This window comes from Pagrus major, chromosome 19, assembly GCF_040436345.1.
Source record: "Pagrus major chromosome 19, Pma_NU_1.0".
In the NCBI taxonomy this organism is placed as follows: domain Eukaryota; kingdom Metazoa; phylum Chordata; class Actinopteri; order Spariformes; family Sparidae; genus Pagrus; species Pagrus major.
The window spans coordinates 16,196,699-16,220,531 of NC_133233.1; the positions used below are offsets into that span (position 1 = coordinate 16,196,699).

General features: G+C 43.4%; 1 protein-coding gene across 1 annotated transcript in view; it reads left to right on the plus strand.

Moving 5' to 3' along the window:
• eya1 (EYA transcriptional coactivator and phosphatase 1) overlaps positions 1-22,797 on the plus strand; it is a 65,285-nt gene extending 42,488 nt beyond the window's left edge. The window contains exons 8-18 of the mRNA XM_073488417.1: positions 828-910; positions 1,460-1,646; positions 2,347-2,489; positions 3,207-3,290; positions 7,320-7,409; positions 18,133-18,191; positions 18,292-18,452; positions 18,680-18,794; positions 19,071-19,192; positions 19,935-20,035; positions 22,605-22,797. Coding sequence (XP_073344518.1) covers positions 828-910; positions 1,460-1,646; positions 2,347-2,489; positions 3,207-3,290; positions 7,320-7,409; positions 18,133-18,191; positions 18,292-18,452; positions 18,680-18,794; positions 19,071-19,192; positions 19,935-20,035; positions 22,605-22,685 — 1,226 coding nt within the window. The 3' untranslated portion in view covers positions 22,686-22,797. The remainder of the gene's footprint in view (positions 1-827; positions 911-1,459; positions 1,647-2,346; positions 2,490-3,206; positions 3,291-7,319; positions 7,410-18,132; positions 18,192-18,291; positions 18,453-18,679; positions 18,795-19,070; positions 19,193-19,934; positions 20,036-22,604) is intronic.
• Positions 22,798-23,833: the final 1,036 nt, after the last annotated feature.

The window sequence follows — 23,833 nt, forward strand, 5'->3', positions numbered from 1 at the left end:
AGTAATGAGTTCAAGACTTGGGATCATTTTAGCTTCAGTATACTCAGTTCCCTCATGTTCCTCTTCAAGCTGCTCCTCCTGCTGCTCTCCTGCCTGACATGACAGCACAGGTGGATGGCCAATGAAGAATAAAGTCATGCCCTCAGGTGCAGCCGCTGCTCCCCATCTCTATAAGTCATGTCATGTATATTATTAAGCCATCAGATGCTATCAACCCGTTTGAATGATTTAATTACCCAGGAGGGCCATCCTTTGAGCAAGTGAAAAGAGAAACATACATATTCATTGGGGCTCGTTGTCAGCACCAAACTTCCCTCCAGTGCTCTTCACTCCGACCTTAACCCTCCTTCTGTATACATCTCTGTCTCACTACACTGCCAATGCACAGCCCCCCTGGCACCCTCACGCTCCGTCCCAGTGCATCCACCTTTTCCGCCCCCCCTCGCCACCCTCCACCCTTCGGTAGTTCGCACACAGCAGTCTCTTGTCTTCCTCACATTGTGCGGGCTTGGACGGCTTTGGAGGCAGGTTCTGTCCACTCCCTCACCCTTCTCTGCCCCCCTCTGTCATTCATCAGGCCTGATCCAATCACTGATAAGAAAGGAAGAGGGGAAAGATAAGGCCACTGTTGGGAGCACTCCCTCAGGCCTCCCTCTGTTCACCACCTCAAATAGTTGTTTCACAAAAGACTAATCTTATTGTTCCCTCTTACAATGTGCCATTTCATTTCTGTCACTGCACTGCTGGCAGTGCTACAGATTTAATCATGTTTTTTGATATAATGTGGTGTATACATAACTCAAAAGGTCTATTCTTTTTTCCTGAAGGTGGTACTTTCACAACAACGTCAGGATTGTATGCAGGAAACAACTCCCTGACAAACTCGACCGGCTTCAACAGCACACAACAGGTAGCCGCGCGCTTCCTTCTTCTCATTCTCTTCCTGTGAACTGTGATCAGTATGCAGATATCAGTTTATACAAGTCTGAATCGCAGACTTCTTCCAAACCTGGAAATCTTTATGAACATGCATACTCAATATGTTACATTTCATCCGTGACATATTCAAACATAAATCACTCAGGATGTCAAAAGCTTTGTACGCAGGATTATCTACTGTACCTCCCCTAACATGAATGTATTATGCCACAGAGGAAAGGGAGAGGAGAAAAAAAAACAAGACAGATCGTTGTCCAGATGTAGGACAGAACAGACATGTGTTTGCATTTATGTTTTGGAATCTGCACTGTAAAGTAGCAACACTGGTGCAGGGCATATCTCACATTACTCTGCCAAACCTCCTCAACTCTGCTACCTTTTGTCTCTCTGTGCCTCCACCTTTTTGAGCTTAATCTCCCTTCTTGCACCACACTCTACATATCTTTCTTTATTTTTCACTTTTTCTTTCACTTATCTTTATCCAACTGTAACCTATCTTTTTACCCATTTTTCTTAATAGGACTACCCCAGTTATCCAGGCTTTGGCCAGGGGCAGTATGCTCAGTATTACAACAGCTCACCCTACACTTCACCCTACATGACAAGTAACAACACCAGCCCCAGCACGCCGTCCACCACCACCACCTACACCCTCCAGGAGCCACCCACTGGCATCACCAGCCAGGCCCTCACAGAGAACCCTGCAGGTAGGAGTAAAACCGCAGGCAGCTGGGTTGACTTGTGTAACCTGAATATCAGGAGTTTGATCCTGCTAAGAGACATGTTTCTCTTTCAAATAAACAAGCGGGGCGCTGAAGCCCCTCCTTCTCACCTACTTGAAGTTGTTCCCGATAAGAGATCATGAGAGAAATGCCAAAAATCTCTGCACAATAAGAGCTGGAAATGGTTTCAGTGCACTGTGGCAAGCAGGAAAAAAGAAGTTAAAACTGAAATCAGATGTAGAATTTCCCATAATTTTATGTGACGCTAATGCATCATTTGGCAATCAAGCCCTGATTATATCTTTACAAGTCAGTCAAAATTTTATGACTGCATTTGCCGCTGTCATCAGTCAACACCAAAGACATCAGGCTTTAACTAATTTCATACACAGTCATCTAATTTAGATAAATGACATCTTTGCTATTTCTACTTGGCATGTACTCCGTTACCCCTTGTTTATTGAATCAGTATGGAGCAGAGTAGCTTTTAGTACGTGTTCTGCAGCTGATTTATGATCTGTTTGTTACCTGTAGGCCTGCATAATCACTAAAAATGTCCCCAGGAAGCCGTCCGTCCTGCATCAAGACAAATGGTCGCTCGCACTTCTTTGCTAAAAGCAAATAATAGCTCATCTTCAATACACTCTTTTTATACTCTCCTTCTTCCTTCTTTCCTTCCCTTCAGTAGAGTACAGTACCATCCACAGTCCATCAACCCCCATTAAAGATTCAGATTCGGATCGATTGCGCCGGGCTTCGGATGGAAAGTCACGTGGCCGGGGAAGAAGGAACAACAACCCATCACCGCCGCCTGACTCCGACCTTGAGGTAGGGTGAGCGCGCTACCTTGGCGACAGACAGCCTCGCCCTGTCTGAGGCACATGGACACTAATCCACTTACTATATGGCTGCCACACCAGCTTTAACACTTGATGGGCATTAATTGTTAAAGATTTGATTCCTTAACTATAAATGCATTATTGATGCGTTGTGGAATATATGACATCACCAAACACATATCTTATATAAAGTTCTCGTGAATAAACAATAAGGCGTGTGATTGAGTGAGCCATCTGTGAAGTGAATAATATATATATTCTTGTCATCAGCTGGACACTAGCTAGTATTGCACCATGAGCCATAAAACACTCTGATAGTGACCATATGTCAAAATAAACTCTTGGTAATTCAGAGGGCTCTTCATTAATATGATATGAATTTGAACAAGGTTAATAGCGCCCATTATAGCACTGACATCATTGCATGTTAACATATCTAGTTAATTAGTTTGTCACTATTGATTACTCTAATGTAAAGGGCAGGGGATGGAAAGCATGCGGTGGGGGTGAGGGGAGGAGTGTTGCGGTGACCAACCCAAGCAAATGGATCCTGGTCCCTGTGGCGCACAAATACACGCTCCTGGCCTATTGACCAGGAGGATCACCTTGCAGCCCTACAGAGTGCACCATTGATTTTGCCTCTTTTCTCTCTGTTTTTCTTTGTTTCTTTCATCCCCCCACCTCCTTCCGCACCCCATCTCTCCAGCGAGTTTTCATCTGGGACCTGGATGAAACAATCATCGTTTTCCATTCCTTGCTTACGGGTTCTTATGCCAACAGATATGGACGGGTGAGTGACATCAGACTGTGGCAGTAGCGGTGCACTTTATCAGTAAAACACATAAATATTAAAAGGAGAAAAAAAGGGATACGAGTCGGGGGGGGGGGGGGGGGGGGGGGGATGGCGATTGAGCAGAGGATAGATTTCACTAGTGAGAAGAACTCAATGTACAGATAATTGTTTCTTTTTTAATAGGTCCAATGAGGCTTGGCAAGTATTTGACTGCTCTTTGCAGCTGTTGGGGCTATGCATGGCTGCTCGGGGCTCGGCTGTAGGGGGTCACAACAGTTGCACTCTGGATGTCTATTGACACATCTTAAGTGTTCCTTTCTCCTTCAGAAATGCCACATTGTTAGTTTAATTAAGTGCTTCTCAATCCATGCTTTTCAGGCGGGGATCTCCCTGGAGACCCTGGCAGGAGACCACCAAATGTAATTCAGTAAAAAAAAAAAAAAACTCAAACTGGAACACAGAGGTTCCCGTAAACCTGCTTTAATTAGGATTCCAATTAAAATATATTACATATGTATATATATAAATATCAACAAACATATATTATTATAATGCTGGAAGGTCATTTTCCATCCCATGTTGCAGTGTTTCTTATGAGATGAAGAGTTTACTTTTCCAGGCTTTGCTATTTGTTGTTCCATGTAAATTGCTTCTCTAAATTTAAACCTTAAAAACAAACAATTTGGGAAATAAGGCAGGATCCTATTCTCATGGTTTTGTTGAGGTCATAGGTTCTATATAGCTTTCAAAGTGCATCATCCGCTCTTACTTTCCCACTTAGATATTGCACACGTAAATGAAAATAACAGTAGAATCTTAAAGAATCTGTATTTTATTTTGTCTGAGAGCAGCATTTCTAATCACCGGTTGTTTTGGCTATGTAGGTGTCTGGTTTTGAAGTCAAAAAATGACATATTGCTCCTCATATGTCAGAGAGCTTAGCGTCTGCTGCCCGTGCTCCGTGCCTTTGTTCTGGTATGAGGGGGTGTTTGATGGGGGCACTGTTTTGTTTTTGGGGTGAAAGAGGGCTGCCCCACGACCCTGCACTGTTTATTTACTTTATTCTCGGCCCTGCATGCTGGGTAAAGAGAGAGCCAAGGCTTAGGGAGCCGTGGCTCAGCGATGAGGGACTATCCAACCCCACACACACACACACGTGAACACACACACACATGCACACACAGGGTCTCCAGTGTGCTCCTCTGAAACAGGAAACACTCCTGACTCCATAAGGGCCCGTTCCATCAGAGCTCATATAGGATATGACAGCCGCTAGAGTCCCGCTCACTCTCTGTTTTCTCTTTTGTTCCCTCCTCCTCTGCCCATTTCAGCCCCCTTTTTTTTTATCAAACTTTATCTTCTTTTCATGCTCCAACCTGTTGACACTATCACATTAAAGTAATATTATAAGAAGGGACACATGCTTACTCACAGCAACCACAGAGCACGCTACCTCAAAGCATATCAGAAACGCAGATCTGTAAACTACCTCAGGAAAGAAAGTGAAGGAGAACAACATCCCCCACCACCACTTATCCACCACAACAACCGCCCTCTCTCTCCCCTTTTCTCTCCCCTCCTGCCTGCCATTCATGTCATCCCTATCTCAGCGGCATAAACAAAAAAGTTACAAAACAGTTCTCCCTCCGAGCTGCTCCGAGCTTACTATAAATAGATGTGTATCTGAGTGAGTGCACATCCACACTTTCTCTCACTCTCACTGTGACCTCCCACCCACTCTCCCTGACGTTTTTTCTCCCTCTCATACACACATAAACACACTGCTGCTCTTATCAGCTCTTTTAATTGGCATCAAGGCAGCTCACCCCCATAAAGCTGATGGCTGAGGCCAGCTGTGCTGCTATTGGGCTGGCCAGAGCTGGAGCTTAAAGTGAGTGGGGATGGGGGGTTGTTATTGGTAAGGGGGCTCAGAGGGAGGAGGAGGAGGAGGGGGCGGGCGGTGACTTGGCGCCCCTGTGGATGGCACTGACATCTCGGGACAGGTGGTGCTGGAGCAATGACAGCAGCAGCACTTTGGCCTTCTGGCCTGCTTGTATTCTTAACTCCCTCACTGACTGATTGTTTAGATTTAATTGGAAAGGATTCACTTGCTGCCTTTTCCCACCAAACTGGCCCATGACGCTAAATCACCCAACAGCGCCAGAGGTTGGGGAGAGGGAGCTGCTAGCCTGCTGATGTGGGAGGTTAATTATTTTTGATGAATTCTGACTGAAAGATTGATTCGAACTGGGAGGTTAAGAGGAAGGAGAAAGCCTCTAGAAGTGGGGATTGAGCTCTCCTTGTGTGGTTTGTCCTCTGTCATTTTAGTGAAAACATTAGCATTGTGGGGTGTGACAGCTAATCAGCCAAAAGCTCAGGTGTGTCTTCAGGTGGTTTAACTGTGTAATCCCCGCTTCTGGTCCTGCTTGGCCTGTCTTAAATGTAGTCTTAGCCAGCTGCAGAAAATCCTCCCCAGCAGCCTGCTATTGTGTCTCTTCATCCTTTTGCTTGCTAAAGACAATCTGTTCATGAGAGGTTTAAGATAAAATGTAGTTCAATTCTTTCCAGTTAGTTGGAAAATGCACTGAAGTAGAGCTGCGGTGATTAATTATACTATTTTCGATAAATCAGTTTGAGTAATTTCTTCTCAAAAACAAGTTAGAAAGTGCTTTACAAAGACATAAAAACAGGAAAGAAATGACAGATAAATGATAACAGTACAATTCATACAATAATAAAACAAACAAGGTGAGAATTATTTAATCATATTAAAAACAAAATAAAAAAGGAAGAGAGCAATTCAGGACAAAGGCATTCTAAATACAATGTGTTTTTAATAGAGATTAAAAAGACAGCCAGCAGCAAGTCGAAGGGCCCTGATTACAAAAGCTCAGCGTATTTTAAAAGTGATCATTAAAATTTAAAATCAATTCTTAAACATACAGATAACCAATGTAGAGATGCTTAAATATGTGTTATGTTGACTTGTCCTTTGTATTTTGTGAGTAGTCCTGCTGCAGCATTTTGATCCAGTTCAAGTTTGGAAATGTTGTGGCGAGTAAGCAAACTGCAATAATCTAAATGGGATGTAATGAAGGCGTGTGTGACAATTTTCAGATTTTAAGTGGATAAAAAGGATCTCATTTTTGAGATATCACGTAGTTGAAGGAAGCACTTTGGTTGTACTTTGAATATCTTTGGGTTGTGGACAAAACAAGACATTTGAGGGTGTCACCTTCCACCATTTTCTTCCACAACTACACAATTTATAGACCAAACAGGAAATCGATAAATCCAGAAAATAATCAACTGATTAATCGACAATGAAAATAATCTCTAGTTGCAGTCTTATGCTGAAGTTTTTTCGCCTATTCATTATCTTTTTAAAGGGAAAATCGCACACATTGTCACAGGCTCATTAACTATTTACAGTGTAGTTCGCTCCTCTCTATGTATTATCTTACAGACAGTGCAACCCTATCACCATTACAGCACGTGTCAAATTACTGACAGAGATCATGATTTAAGGAAAAGTTGAAGTTGCACCCGATGCAGGGAACTGTCAGTGTTTATTCTGTATTTGAATGATTTTTTTATTTATTATTAATAAAGACGTCAAAGTAGTTGCTTTAGGAAATATTGTGCTCATCTATCACCTAGAGAACAATCAGATGATGCATCAGCACAAGTATGTGGAGAATGGGCTATTTACGATGAGACTGTGACCCCGACTCTTCTAAATCGACCACCCCTCCTGAGAAGAGACATGCTTTTACTGCATTCATTCAAGTCTGTGGCATTTCTGATGACTATTCTGGTCCCTTTCGGAGGGGTCGTAAACACAGGCTGAAACTTTCAAGTCCACCTAATGTCTTCTTTTATGGGAATAGCCTGCTGAGGAATTTAAAGGGATTCTGTGTTAATTGAGTGACTCAGAGGGAACAGCATTATTTATTGTTCCACATTAACTCCTTTGAAAACGGAACAGAATATTCTGATCTAATTGTCTTTTGTCTTTTTTTTCAGGATCCACCAACATCTGTATCATTAGGCCTGAGGATGGAAGAAATGATCTTCAACTTGGCCGACACACACTTATTCTTTAACGACTTAGAGGTGCGTCATTTGTGTGTGTTTTTCTCTCTTTCTTTACCTCTGCTAAGTTCGTTTCCTGCCTCCTGTCCACCTTGTGATGATTTTGGTATTCAACAGATTGTATAAATTCTAACAGGAATGCACAAGATGTTTCTAGCAAAAGAAGCAACAACTGTTTCGTAGCGTGGAGCCTATCAGTCTCATAGTGGTGAAGTATTACCTCGGAGCCCAGGGGATACCATGAATTGTACATGTGCTGTCAGTCTCCGTCATTCCTGGGTCAACAGCCCTCCCCCCCAACCCCCAACCCCACCACCTCCTTCCCGCTCCCATAGCGGCCAGCTCAATTTGTCAGGCTCTAGTGTTTCTGTGGCCGCTCTGTCTGTCTGTGAGTGTCATGCTGTGTGCTTGGTGTCGCTGTCCACCAACACCACAGACCCCTCCGTCACAGCATGAAATACCCCCGCCGTCTCCCCTCCCACGCCTCCTTGCCCGCCTGATTCATGTACAGCTAGTGTAAAATCTGCCCCTGGGGCACAGGAATAGAGGGATCAAGGGTAGGGAGGTGCGTGTGTGGTGGGGTGTCTGAGTGTCTGCTTCACTCTAGGGAGCGGTGAAAGACCATAAGCTCAGACTGGATGTAGAGGAAAGTGTGTGCCACATTTGTTCATACACATACACACACTCACAGACATGAAGCAGCTTGAAGGTTCATGTTTACAATTTATTTCTAAATGTCTTTTCATTCTGTTTAAACCCCATATTTCTGCACGGATGCAGATAATGATTAGGCTTCAATAATATTATTAGTATTGTACTAGAATTAGATTCCAGTGGTCCCTGCATAGGATTGTTTCCCACTCATGTGATCAAAACATTTCCAATAATTCCAATGTGTTGTTAAATCTAGAAGTCAACATTTATTCCATATTTGTTGGTATTTAGCCTTCAAAAACAATATTGTTTGCTGCAACAACTGTTTGCTGCAACAGTCTAACAGCATTATAACAGCACCATAAATTACATTTATACTGTATAACCACAATAGGAAAAACTGTTTTTCAGCTTTCATGCTATAATAGTAAATTACTTGAGTCATTACAAAACAAAAGATAATATTATGTCTCTGCATTCGCTCGGTGCTCAGTGCTCCATCAAGAGCTCCATCAGGACGTCATCACTTTCAAACCAATGACAACTGTAGAAAAATGTCAAAGAAAAATCACAAAACCTTTTTGTTTGTTTGTAAATGTTTTGTTTAATCCAGTGAATCCCTGTATTCAACTTGAGGGTTTTTTTTCAGGGTGTTGATGTTATAAAATATGACTATGGAAATCCAAATCTTCATTTCAAACCACAGTAGAAGCTTCAAATGTAAAAAAAAAAAAAAAATTGAGAAGATGACATTCAGTAAAGCCCTAAAGCGCTACCCTTCTTCCAGATCCAGATGTTAAACCCGACTATCAGTGCTCATCACATTTAGCAATAAACAAAGCAATTTACCTCAATGTTATTACCCCAACTCTAGCTCCATCTAATTCTCTGTTCATGATTTGTTGAGTTTTTATCTTTGTGATTTTTGTCCCTGCCTCCTCCTCTCACTGAATCTGATCCGACTGACCCAGTGCTTTTCCTCAGTGTCCTGCTTTATGCTGACCTCACAGTAGAGGAAATGTTTTGTTTGATACTTAAGTGTGAAGAGATCTGTGGCCAGTCTGCCAAGTCTCATTACTCACCACCATGTTCGGCTATGTTACATGAAGCAAACCCAAGAATAAGGAAAAAACTGCAGAGGGAGAGACAGAGGAGGAAAATGTTCATACTCTCCCAGACAGACGAGTGACTGAGAATCCAAACGCAGTCATCGTGATCAAAGTTAATTGGCTGCAATTGGCTGGTTAAATATTTCCTTATGGCCCGGCCGTGTAGAATCCATTGTAGCTGCACTTTATTTAATAGATGTGCCCCAATCATTTGAAAAAATGGCAGTTTGTGACAACGCTTAAATGTGGTTTTGCTCAACATCTGTCCTGTGTTTTGATTTCCTTTCATGTGCGATGAAACTGAGAATTGGCAGCTCGGACTGCTTATAAAATTATTTAAAAATGCAACGCATATATTTCTTCTGCTCTATCTCAGTAACGAAATTATTAGATTTTGTTTTGACACTTTAAAGCTTTAGGTTTTTTTCCCAGTAGTATTCTGACTGAAATAGCAAACTGTGGTCTGCTGCAAGAATGCTTTTTAGGATCTCTAATGTAAAGACCTCTCTGCAGACGCTGCGATGATTGTCATTAACAATCATACCAGAGGAGGAGTGACATTCTCTCGGAGGCATATTGATCCCTCCTCTTAAAGCGAGCTGGGCCAGTCTGAGTGTTAAGTGCCAGCCCTCAGCAATGCCTAACCAGTTGTGTTTCCTCTCTGCTGATTTACAGTCCTCCATCTCCGATAGAGCTAAATAGAGTCCATCTATAAATACCACAGCCAGCAGCAGTTATGTATTTAAGCATGTGCAGAAATGCATATGGTCCATCTAATTTAGTCTAAGCCATAAAGGGAGACCCCAGAGGCTGTGCAGAGACACAGGTGCAGAGTTAGAGGCCTAACGGTGTGTGTGTGAGGGGTCCATCTAAGTCTTAACACTGTTGTCTTGCCAGCCTCTGCACAAGAACATTAAATATGGACTCAGCAGCTTCACTATATGCAGTCTCAGATTATTTAGCTTGTATTAAAATGTTAGTTTTTAAGGCAAATTAATCAGCTTTTAATATTCAAAATGCACAAGTGTTGTTTGCAGGCTTTTAAACATCGCAATTAAGCATAATACTCCGCTCAGCCTGCCAAATTCAGAGCGAACACTCTAGTCTTGTGTTCAAGTGTGTGTGTGTGAGTGTGTGTGAATGGAGGCTGGGCTGTGTTGATAGAGCTGGTGAGTGACGATTCAGAGGAAAGTCATAAAAAGAAAGAGGGCATGCCGAAGGGGTCAACAGGGATCAGTTTCACCCTTACGTCTCTCTCTCTCTCTCTCCCTCTTTTCTCCTGCAACCTTTTTCTGGATCAGCGCACTCTTTTTTCATTCACCGTTAGTTAGTATTGAAGGTGCGTCCCAGAAATACTGCACCTCCCCGAAAGACTCCCAACCCGCACGCAAGCACACAAATCTCTGTATCGATCGTCCCGCATAAACCATTTGCTGCTCAGTAGTATTGTATGAACAGCACAATCTGTTTTTATCATCAAAAATGCTCTCAGTGAGGGAAGTATTTGGAAAGTAATTCATGGCAACATGACACCGATAGATGTGATCTCCACTGTATTAATTTTCCTTATCGAAGAAGTTGTATTATCTACAGATAGACAGACAAACATATAATCAATGTTATATCTAAAACAAAATTTGATTCAAAATCAGTCATTTCAGCGACATCCAAATGGAAATAAAATAACAAGAATTATATTAAAGGTGCATTGTGTTGTTATGGGGAAGACATTTTAATCTGAAGAGAAAAATCTACATTGACTGATTTTGTTTATGCCTAAACAAACTAAATAAACAGACTCTTTGCTTTCACAACTGAATAAACAAACTGACCTTAAAGGACAACACAATTAGATACTGTTTTACTTTGTTTATATGTGGCGGACCCTGCCACATTTCTAGCTTCAAACAGTGTTCTGGGGACCTTATTTTCCTCTGAGAACAGCTTGTTTATTCACTTATGAAAAATATTATTATATTAGTTATTTTTTCTGAGTTTGTATTATTAACTAATTAATATTGTAAATATTAAAATTCTGATTTTTAATTTCTTCTCCAAAAACTATATAGTGCCCCTTTAATTTTTTAATCATATTTTCTGCATTACTCTTTGTCAAAGTGAATGAAAACATTTTAATATTTTTCAAAATAATAAACTTTAGCAAGATAATTTGTTGCTCATATATCTTATTTTTGAAATAAAGTAAGTTCACTTCACTCGATGTCGTTTTCACACTTGTGCTGCGGTGTGGGGTTGAATGTGGAGTTAATTGATGGTCTAAAGTGATGTGTATAATGAAGCCCACTGAGGCTGAGCTCACTGGGAAGACTGACAGCTCTGCTGTGACTCAGGGTGTGAGTTTACTGTAGGTGCGCTGCGGCAGCCCAAACGCTAACGCCGAGCGGTATGTGGGAACCGGGGGCCTCTCTCTCGCTTGCCGAGCCCCCGTGTTCCCCTCTCAGTGGGGTACGGGGGCTGCCGTCTCCCCCTTCCCTGGGTGAGAAAACAACCCTCCCCGTCTGGAGGATAAAGGGCATGAGGGCAAACCACTCACAGGGAGAGAGAGGGGGAGAGGTCTCTAAAGGTGGGAACATTTTAAATTAGTCCACTGATGCCTCCACGCTGTGTGCAACGCTCTCTCACTTATGCACTCGAAACATGTTGTGCTGAAAACACACACACACATGCAAACACACATACTGTACGAACACTCCCCACACACACAAACCTGTGGAGCAACCCGGTGACACTGTGAGCCGAGTGCCTTTTATAGCTCCCAGCCTGCAGTCGCAGGGTTGAAACCTCCTCTGTCACTCTCACCCAGGGGCTGCCTGTTAATGAGAGATGCTGTGAAATGCATGGTTACCTTTTCCTAGTGGCTGAAACGGCCCTCCAGAGCCTCTTAGTGTGGAGCCGTTCTCTTGGTTTTATTTCCCACTGTAGGGAGTCAGATCCTGTACTCACCATTCCACATGATTGGTAGCTTTATTGCTTTTTCCTTGATAGTGTATTTTTGTGGTTTTATTCCCAGTAAGGGGGAACATGATGCTGACTGTGCTTTTTGTTGAATCATGAAATTAAGTCATTCAGTTGATCAGTTACCCATTAACACTGTAGCTTTGTGGAACAGATTTTATTTATATTTCAGTCGCACCAACATAACATATAAAACTGGAAAACCCATCGAGATCTGCACCAGTGAAACATGGAGAAACCATTCATTAGGAGCATGTTTCAGTGAACCGCACGTTTTTGATACCAAATTGCAACAGCAAGCTAAAAAAAAAGTCAATTTTCATACATAGTATATTTTGTCAGATGGGCTTCTTTAGCTCTGTACACACTGATGTGGGTATTTCATCATCTGCCAGGCCACTGATGCAGCAGTTCTGTCATGTTCCTCGTCATAACTCCATCACGTCTCAAGGCGGGGCCACTGATGTGTTTTGGAACGACTACAGAGAGAAAGTGGAGGTTTCAAAGCCACCCTGTCAATCTTCACTCCGCAGAGCTCCACCTCACCCCCACCCTTTACCCGCTATCCTAACACAGCCGATTCGAGCACCAATAGGGGTTGTGGGTGCGCGGAAAATATAACATTACTGTCTGGTGACAAATGATGATTTAAGAATAGATTTCTTGTCCTGAATTAAAGAGGGAGACACAGCACCTGCACGACATGGTCTGTAGAGGAAGAGAGGAGAAACTCCCGCAGATTCATCCAAACAAGAGTCAACTTGGAGAGAATAAACTGTTTTTCTATGGACGTTTGTTGCGGAGGGGAAAATGCTGAAATGATGGAGATTTGATATTGCATTTAATGTCGCTCTCCTTGAGGTGTGGTTTGGACTTGTTACGCCAAAAATAGGAAATAATGAGAAGCAGCTCATCCATCACGCATAACTAATTTATGCTTGTCACTGCTTACCGGTGGGGTGTTTCTTTCTTTCCAACTTTTCCAGTTACTTCAAGAGCAATTTACAGACCACTTTGTCTAAATTCAGTCTGTCTCTGAGCCGAGCGTACTTGTTCTCCCTCTGGATCTCCTCTTCAAGTTGTGTGAATTTTTGTAAAACCAGCATGGACTTCTCTCTACCTGTGCTTTGTTTGGCGCCGCTGTTTGAATTCCGTGGCTGTTCAAGCACAGATTGTGGATTGGAATGAAGTGGGTTCGAAGAACTATCCCTTTGTTACCCACATCCTGTGTTTGACCCCCAGGTAATCACAGCTCCCCCACCCTCCCCTTCTGCACCCTCCTCCTCTCCCCCCAGACAGGGGTGCCTGCGGTGGGAACGGAGAAGGAAGTTGCTGGGGGTCACAGACCGTGGGGGGGATGACAGCCACTGCCGGTGGAGTGGCGGTATTGAGAACCTGCGAACCATGGATGAGCCTTTTTCACATGGCATTAGCCTGTAGGGTCACAAGGAATGCTGTGATGACGGCTGTTATCGCTCACACTGTGGTTTTGACCACCCACCCCACCCAAACAGCTCACCTGAGAGAGAGGGGGCAGCTTGCATCAAAACGTGAACACTGTCTGTATTGCAGAGGCCTTAGAGGGAAAAACAGACCTAAGAGTTAGTTTAGATAGCGTGGTCCTTTCCGTGTTTTGGTAACATGCATTGCTGACTCGCCCCGTCTTTCTTCTCCCTGCCTCTGACTGTTGCAGTCACCACCCTGAGCTCTTTCCAGGGCTACAGGAAGACTCAGGCCGTCATCGCTGATTGCTTAATGACAGATGCCAAGGGAACAAAGAGGGCCCTGATAACTTCCTCCACAGTGAAGAGTTTCAGCAGACTAGTGGAAAGACAGACAGACAGGCAGAGGAAGAGAGAGTGAATGATGCAAAGATGAGGCAGAAGCATCCTGTCCTCAATTGTTGTGCATTTTTTGGTGTTTTTATCTTTCCTGTGCAGATAAAGGCTGTTCTGCAGCTGAATGAACTCAGATAACTGAAAAGAATGCTGCTGATGAATTTAACAGAACGACGTAGTGTTTGTATAAGGAGTAATTGCGATGGCTTCTGGTGGAGGGTCTTCACTCCTGAGTACAGTAGGAACATCTGGTGTGAGTTAGCGGTGATTGTAGGTTTTAGAGAAACCACTGTTTGCTTGGTGAGGGGAGAACGGGGGGATTCGATGGAAAAGAGATGTTCAAAAGGTTCTAAGAAATTCTCAATGTGCCACCATCTTGAAGCCCTGTCATACTATTGTTAGTGTTATACTAACAAAATAATAGCAGCATATGATGTATTCTTTTAAGCTTTACATTGAGTCAGTAGCTTTGTTTCCATCTACATATTTTTATGCACATTTTCAAGTATCGCATTAAAAAAGAATGATGAAAACAACATCATTCGAAAAACTTCTTCAATTTCACAAAAAATTAATTACTCTCGCTTGAGGTGGGGTTTTTTTCTTTTTTTGAAAGAGTTAATGTGCATAACGGTGAGGAAGAAGCTGTGTCCGCTGTTGGCGTCTTCCCGGATGTTCCTAAGATAAGCTTCCAATTCCCACATTCCCTCATAGATAGCCAAGGTTTTGTTTCTTCTTCTTTGATGTTTATTGGCAATTGGCAAACAACTGGTTTTGTTTCCAGTTTGCACGCTTTACTTCTTCTACTCTGTTTATTATTATTGGCTATACCCCCATCTTCTGATCAAAAACTACCCTTTTCATAGCCTGGTTTATTTGCTTCATCTATGCTTGACAATTAAAGGAGACACATTATGCTCATTTTCAATTTTCTCATACTGTCCAGTGCTGCAGCACTGTATTTCCCCTCTGTCTGAAATGCTCAGTTTTAGCTTCATCACAAGGTGACAACAATTAAATAGAAAATTATATGAGACACATGTTTGTTTTTTCTTTGCTTCCTATACACTCTGTTCTGTTCACTTGGCATTTCATAACCCATCCAATCAACAATGCAGGAATGCCACTGAGCCCGTCCGTCAGTCAGTAAAATTCACCGCCACATAGTGTTTCTTTCCTTCCTATCCACAATACGACTACACGACTGTACTTAACTGACTTGAACCTGCACCATCCATGACTGTGTGGTGTTTACGAGGCCTTCAGAAGTGGCTCCTAATGAGTATGTGTAAGGGTTACTGTACGACATTACCCACAGCCACCTCCTCTATTAGCTTTCCCAGTCCTCCCAGGAAGCCAGTGCAGAGGTTTATGCCAGCCCCAGCTGGGAACAGTAATTGTTGGAGTCGCGCATTCTGCCAACAACCCCCTCCTTTTTATTCACCGCACACACAGACTTCTCTGTGGAGGTCTCCAGCCAAGTTCAGCTGTTAATTAAAATATCTACAGAATTAAAACACTTTGTAAACATACAAAAACAATGACGTGGACAGGGTACAGGCCTTCAAACTGTAAAATCCAAACCTCTCTATTTTTCTTGGCCTTTTTCATTTCTAACGCGTTACATTTGTTGAGCTTTGATGTGTTTATTAGCTTTGAGGATTTGGAAAAGTCCATGACAAATCGTTCATAATCAAGCAGCAGTTATAATGACTCCAGTTAGGCCTAATTACTGGGACAAATTTATGTGTTTCGGGGTCATGTTGGATTTTGGCTCTGGCACCTAAAATAGGCCCATAATTATCACGCTGAGTAATATTGTTCTCAAATGGCTGTTTTGATCCATGCTGGCTGTCAGACCGTGAAAGAAACACATTACAGGGGAAGAACAAACAGGAGGAACTATTGTCATCCAGCAGACAGCGTACAATTAGGCAATGATATACTGAACAAGTGGAACTGAATGGTTCTGTACCAAAGTGAAAGAGCTGGTAGGAGTTTTGGCAGTCGGCTGATTGAGTCTGATTCATCAGCAGCTGGTAATTACTGTATAATAGAAGCATTCCAGTCACTTGCACCAGAATGGGAGGTCTTTAAAAGAAGGCTTTATGAGGTGCTTAACCCTGCGTGCTGTTTTTGTTTTCCTTAACAAACAGACATGCCTCTGCTACTTAAAGAATTAAGCACACCAGTTCTTCTGGCTTGGGTTCTGTTCTGGGGAAAGTTTGCGGATAATTTGTGAACATAAATTATCCACAAGTTCGTTGGCAGCAGCTCTTCAAGATGGGACAAATTGCTGCTTTCTTCAACTACTAAAGATCTGCGTGGTGAGAAACAGAGCTAAGAGCCCCCGTCTGCACCCCATCTCCAATTGGCAGTCCATCTTCTGGAACGCAGGGCTCAGCGCTCGCTCCATGTGAGGTCACTTTGGACTCTCTCCCCCAGCCTTTACCCGCCGCACTCCTCCATCTCCACCTCTCTACCCCTTCCACCCCCTTATCGGGGTGCCGGAGCCCCGGAGAGGAGGGGAGAGGGGTCACGGGGTCAAAGTCTTTTCCTCTTTGGATCTCGGGGCTTGCTGGGAGAGGCTTGGCGAGAGAATGGCTGCATTAGAGCAGGGGTTGGGGGTCAAGATTTTAATTCTGTTAAAGAACAGCTGGTTTGAGTTTCTCCTCACGTCGCTCTTCCCCTCCCTCTCCCCGCAAATCCAGGGAGATGAAAAATTTGTTCAGAGGGGAACCAGTAAAATAAAAAAGGTTTACAGTCCAAAGCCCTTACCCTTACCCTGCTCTAGCATTAGAGAGGAATGCAATAACGTCAGCATTTGGCCTCAGTTAGATTGACTTAAAACAAGGAAGTCCTTTCTGTGTTTTGGTGTCTTAACAGCCGGATGAAACTTAATTAAAAAGCTTAAAAAATAGTGAGGGATTTTTCGTACTTGAGACCGGAGGAATTCTCTTCCTAGAGTTTCAATTTCCATGAGAAATTATTATTTCTCACATAACTTTAAACAGGTGAGACTAACCTTTTTGGCAGTCACACAACTAATTGAAAAGCTTTCCAGAGAAATTCTTTACACTACTTCATAGAGATATCAAATGCACTCTCTGTTTTTCATTCTAGATTAGGGTTGACTGAAACAAATTGAGAGTTTGACGTCACATTCATTCAAGGCCATTGTTCAACTTTCTGTCCGCTAAATTTTTAGCCACCCAAAGTTGTAGAAAAAGAAGCTTAGCCAGTCTCTCTCTGCTCTGTCCCATTTGAAATGTGTTGATCTGGATGCCAAGGCAGGACTCCCTCACATTTCAAGCTGGCTGAGGAGGCGGAGAGAGGAGGGGTGTGGGGGGGGGGGGGCACTAGCGCTCTCCTATAAATGGAAAACTAATAACAGATTTTCAGTCTGCTCTCTCCTGCGCGCTTTCGCCGGCTGCCTGGCCGACTGGCCCCGGGGCTGTGTTGGTGTGTGGCGCAGCAGCAATCAGAGGTCATAATTTCATTGGCGGTTAGCATCAGGTTCAATTTTTCTAGTAGGTTACATTTACCAGAAAGTCTGGATTGTGTTACTGCGTACCGGTGGAATCAGTGCAGAGCTGCAGAATCCCTCTACCTTTCCAAGAGGAGCCAGGCACCCCCTAAAGGGGAAGAGGAGTGCGCATGTGTTTAGAGATGCACACAGTCGTATATGCACAGACCATTAGTGCCTTGGCCTCTTTGTACACTCAGCTGGCCTACATACATCCCTCTACTGTATGTATATATATCAGTACTTGCAGACATAGCTGCTCAAATGCCATCCTGGGCAATGTTTAGAGTTGCTGGGTTGAGACCTAATTGGTTATGTCTGTGAGGGTGCATATCTTTAGACCCCTCTAGTGGTAGCAGTCCATTCTGACTGATGATGAGGTTAGTTTTTGTTTGGACATTGCTGGTTAGGCCCATGGAAGAAAAATGTGGAGAAACGGATAAAAAGAGAAAGTCAAGGCGAAAGGGGATTAAGACTGAGGTGTCCAGCCAAAGCACAAATTCCTGAATAAATATGTTGTTTCTAGTGAAAAACGACCTGGAACATGTGCAGACTGTCCTTTCCCAAGAAAGAAACCTCTTTAAATTCTGAAAAGTATGATTTCTTCACATATCTCAAAGTGTGTGTTGTGTGTGTTTCAGGAATGTGACCAGGTGCATATTGACGATGTGTCCTCCGATGACAACGGCCAGGATCTGAGGTACATCCCTGGTGCACTTTCATTCCTGATCGAATAGTCAAATAAACCATTGTTTGCTGGTATCAGCATGTTCTGACAGATTCTTCCCTTGTCTTCTCAGTACGTATAACTTTGGCGCTGACGGTTTCCACGCAGCAGCGACCAGTGCCAATCTATGTCTGGCCACGGGCGTGCGGGGTGGCGTGGACTGGATGAGAAAACTGGCCTTCCGCTACAGACGAGTAAAAGAAATCTACACCACCTACAAAAATAACGTCGGAGGTAATCCCCAACAAGCAGATCTGCTCTCTCGTAGAAATACGTTTGCAGATGCCCCTCATTATGTGGGTGGTTTTTTTTTTGTATGTGTGTGTGAGTGTCTGCGCGTGTTCATGTGTGTGTTCTGAAAAGCCCACATGCCACACCACTTGGTCAGGGGGTAAATTTTGAAAATTTCAGTGGTATTCACAGGGCTGGTCCAACCCAAACAATGTTACCCTGCGTTTCAGGTCTGCTGGGCCCAGCCAAAAGGGAAGCCTGGTTGCAATTGCGAGCAGAAATTGAAGCCTTGACGGACTCCTGGTTAACACTGGCACTGAAAGCACTAACATTAATCCACTCAAGGTAGGACTCCAGTGAGGAAAATTGTACCCAGTCCCACACCGCACATATATAAACTCGCCTGCGGTGTAAATAAGTCAACTCCATACTCCCAAGCTATTAAAGAAAACACCAATGCACCAATTTGTCTTTCGGACAGGCTTTTTATTCTGATTTTGAAAGATAAGTGTGCTAAGAGATCTATCTATTTTCTGCACCCTGTGTTTTCTTTTGTCCTCCCTCGCAGTGATTTAGAATGATGTCATCCCTCTGCTGTCCTCCTCTGTTTCTCTACTTCAGGTCAAACTGTGTGAATATCCTGGTGACCACCACGCAGCTCATCCCCGCCCTCGCTAAGGTCCTGCTCTACGGCTTGGGAATAGTCTTTCCTATCGAGAATATTTATAGCGCAACCAAAATAGGTAAATACTGCATCTGAAATGTGTCACTTTGGGACATGAGTGTTTATTATTTTATCCCGTTGAAGACACACATGCTACCTAAACAAGAGGACAGAGGCGTGGATGGTGTGGGAGATTCAGTCATTGGAGAGGGTTGATGTTGTCCTATGAAGGAATAGGCCTAATCAGCCTGGGATTATTTTCCTGGAGCTGGGCCTGTGCTGGGCCTCCCCAGGCCTCTCCTGTTCAGTCTCTGCATATGAAACCACTTCTGCACATTTATGTCATTCCAAAGCAACAGAACCCCCCCTCGTCCTCCTCCCATCTCTCCCCCGTTTTCCTCCAGTCCTCCCCCCTTCTTCACTGTTTCAAATGCAAAATAAACATCAAGCCTCGCTCCCGCACCATTTTCAGGCCCGTCAGCGCAGAGCTGGAGCCGAGCGTTAAGCCAGTGGTCCCTCTAAGCAGACCCTGCAGCATGCAAGAGTGATTTAGTCCATTTGTCTCATGTTTGAGGAGGAGAAGGGCCGAGCTAATGCTTTTCAGATTGTCTTTATCTGGGGGCTGATCTTATCACATCTACTCGCTGAGCTCAAAGTGTTTACACTCTGCCCTATTCTGTACGTGTGGTGTTTGTAAAGGGGCTCTTGTCACCCTGTGCCTTTGAATCAACTTGATGGCGTTCAGTCCCGCAAGTGTCTGTGTGCTCGTGTATCTGCTCACAATGCTCGACACTAACACCCTGCTGTTGACTCCTCCGCAGGGAAGGAGAGCTGCTTTGAGAGAGTAATTCAAAGGTTCGGGAGGAAAGTTGTTTACATTGTTGTTGGAGACGGTGTGGAAGAGGAGCAAGGCTCGAAAAAGGTAAGAAGTCTCACACTTATCAGAAATACACAGAACTAGGAGAAGGGATGATGTTTGTACTTCTGATTGCTTCCCATGAGGTCAGGAGTTCATCATGAACGCCTACAGAACACAAAACATACCTGCCATACCTCTCACGAGAAATCCCTCAACAGTCTTACTTTGCTTTTATTCGTTTATCCTCTTAAAGGGCACCTGAGTACAAGAGAGAAAGTCTGCGGTGTGTAATCAGCGCTCTTCCTCTGCCATCTCAGGTTTACAGAGCAGGGAAGGGTAGAGATGGCATAATTATATATTCCTGCTCGCTGCCCTGAGCAGCGTGAATGCTGTATGTGTAATGCTAGGCAAGCCCTTTCAGGCACATCGTAAATAGAGGACGCACAAAGGAGATTTAAATCATTGTTGGTGGAATTAAAACATCTACTGCAATGACAAGCCTTGTTAGCACGGCACGGATCAAGGAAGGCTCAAAGCCGACGTCTCCAGCTAAAACGTCACGGTATCTGTTCTGATGCCCTTTTTATGTTACCTGTCGGCTCTTGCTACACGATTTGTGTATTCAGCGTTTCTGCCTAGTTTGTAAACCGAATGCAAGCCGCACACAGCAAACATATACATTAGCAAATTAATCAGCGGCCCAAGAGCATATTTCACTGACAGTGTCGGTGAGCCACAGTGTCAGGGCCAAGACGCGGAGTTCCCCCTTTGAAAAGCGTCCAGCTCCTTTTTCACCTGTTTCTCAGTAAACAACGAGACGGAGCGTGAGGACAGATGAAGAGTGATTAGGCGGCGATTAGGAAGAAGTAGCAACCTTTACCCCGGATAAGTGTGTAAAGCAATAGCTCTGTATTATGAAAAGAGAACACACCCGATGATTGTGGAAAAAGATGCAAATATTTTTACTCAGTCTTGAGTGTGACATTGATGGAAGGATAAGGCGTTTTTTTCCCCCCGTCTGAGTGCTGCGAGTCCCAGGACACGCAATGCGGTAAAAGGTTTCTGTGTCAACATCAGAGAGGACGTGAAATAACACAACAATTTCAGCCGTCAGGAGGCACATATCAGACGTGACACTGCGTGGAACTACAAAAGCAAATGTCTGAAAGTTCTTTCAGCCCTCATTCCTTCATCTAAAAGAGGAAAAAAAATCCTCAATCCCTGAAACAATTCTGCCTTCAGTTATTACCATCGCCTGGGAGAGAAGGTGCAGATAACATCTCCAGCTTTTAAACTTAAAAGCAAAGACAATTTACAAAACAAAAAGCAAAGAGCTTTTTAAGGGTCAGTGCAGGCTCTCCTAAGCGGAACATATGCCTGGGAGAGGCCATACCTTTGATAAGGGGAGGGTAAATGGCCTCCACACACTGAGTAGCTGAGGACTCTACCTGACAGGCTCCTTTCATTCTCCGCGACTCAGGTTTCTCCCCCGTCCTCTGCTTGGGAACAACAGCTCATTTGCACTGTCCTAAACACACACTGGCAGGCAGGAGGTTCGTTCAAAAGACACTGTGGGGAGTTCATTTCAAGACCGCCACTGGATTAGTTTGGTGGGATAAAACTACACGTTGATGCAGGAGAGAAATTAGTTAGAGGTACAAATGTACTATTTGGCTGCAGAGAGGTATGCACAGGGGAGAAAGAGGAGCGGTCGGGGTGTGTTATTGATATGATTGCTTTTCCTGATGAATGGACCAGGCGTACTCCATTCATTGAACATATTAGCTGCAGTGTAAAGAGTCAAATCTTCTTAAAGCTTCTTGCGATTGCTAATATTGATTCATTCGTCCGTTATTTTGTCGATAATAATTCAGCCATTAAATGTCTGCCTGGGCAATATATAAGTATTATATTGTTATCATGATATGAGACTGTATATCATCTTTGATTTTGGATATTGTTATGTCGTGATTTGTCATAAGTGTCTTCTTTTCCTGGTTTTAAAGGCTGCATTACAGTAACGTGATGGGATTTACCAGATTGTCTTTACCCACTTAGTCATTATATTCACATTACTAATGATTATTTATCAAAAAATCTCATTCAAAAATATTGGGATATTAGATTTTGTCACCCAGTTCTAACATTTTTAAGTTGCTTCTGAGGAATAAACAAACTGACCTTAAAGGACAACACAATTTCATACTGTGTTACTTTGTTTATATTTGGCGGACCCTACCACCTTTCGAGCTTCAAACAGTGTTCTGGGACCTTATTTTCCTCTGAAAACAGCTTGTTTATTCAGTTATCGAAAAATCAAATATTTCTGAGTTTTTATTATTACCACATGAATATTGTGAATACTAAAATTCATATTTTGTATATATCCTTAAAATTCAAAGATATTGAATGTACAATGATAAAAAAAACACATAAAAGTATCCAGTTTCTTTGATAAATGGCTGAAAGATTCATTAATATTTTGTAGATTACCATCATTTTCTGTGATTTGACTTATCAATCATTGACTATTATTGTCAATATCATATTGACTTGTTTCAGCCCTAAATATGTGTAGAATTACTAAAGAATGACTAAAACTTATGCCCTGATATTTTTATTCCTTCCACAGCACAACATGCCCTTCTGGAGGATCTCCAGCCATTCAGACCTCATGGCCCTCCACCACGCTCTAGACCTGGAGTACTTGTAGCACTACACCACCATCGTACACCCAGCTCTGCCTCGGGCACACCCTGCAACCTTTCACCTTCGCCCTCCATCCCCGTCCCACGCTTTGCCGCAGACCTCGCAGCTCAGAAAAGCCCCACCCCCCACCCCCCATGCTGCTGGCGTCTGTCTTCCACTACAGAGGAAGAAAGGAAGAGGAGAATGGAAAAAAGAGAGGCTGAGCGTACGGTTAATGTGCTGACATACGGTCACACTTTGTCTTAACCCTAAACTTTTTTTTTTTTTTCTTTCTGGAAGCGAAGGAGAGAGGTGAATTTATGGCGCTGCAGCTGCTTGCCCTGGTTACTGTGAATTGGCCGCTTTCTGAAGCTGTCAAAGTGTTTTACGGCCCCCCTGTTTGTGCCGGGACTCTGTCAGGGTTCACACCTGTGAGGAGAGCAGAGCTACTGATGGCCTCGCCCGACTCGCCTCACCTCGCAACAGAACTGAGCTACAGTACACCTACAGGCCCACGACTACTGGTGGTGACTTTTTCTCCGTCCCTCTAGCTCTTCACCTCACGTCTCTGTCTGTTCCTCTTATCTGCCTGCCCACTTTTAAGTCTCTCTCCTGTCACGGGACAGACAGACAAAGCGACTGCTCCTCTGTTAACTGTCAGCCTGGGAGTCCTGTGCTTCTTATTTATGAACGGAGACTTTGTGAGTGGCACCGCGCCACTGAGAAGGTACCTCGACGACAAAAGACTCGTGCCTTTTACAAAGTACTATTGATTTCCAACCGCAGCGAGAGGAAGACGTTTATGGAAGAAACAAGAAAAAAAGGGGTTTTCTAATAATTTAAGAAAATTACAAAAAACTTTATTTACAATGCTGAGACAATCGTGTATAGAGGAAATCTTTTTTTGTGTGTGTAAGTTTGTAATCACTGGACTATTCCTTCCTATATTCATTTAGGTACGTGCTCTTGAAAGGTGGCAATGCTTTTTTCATTGAAGTAAAGAAAAAAATAATAATTAAAGGCATCCCATCGCACATGAGCTTGTGCGACGCCTCAAAGTGTTGATGTGTTCAAGTTTTGTTCAGTAAACAAATGTGTAGATAATGGGATTTTTTGTGATAAATCGTTTTGTCAAGACCAAAAGCATGGATGTCAAGTGTCAATGACCTTTCA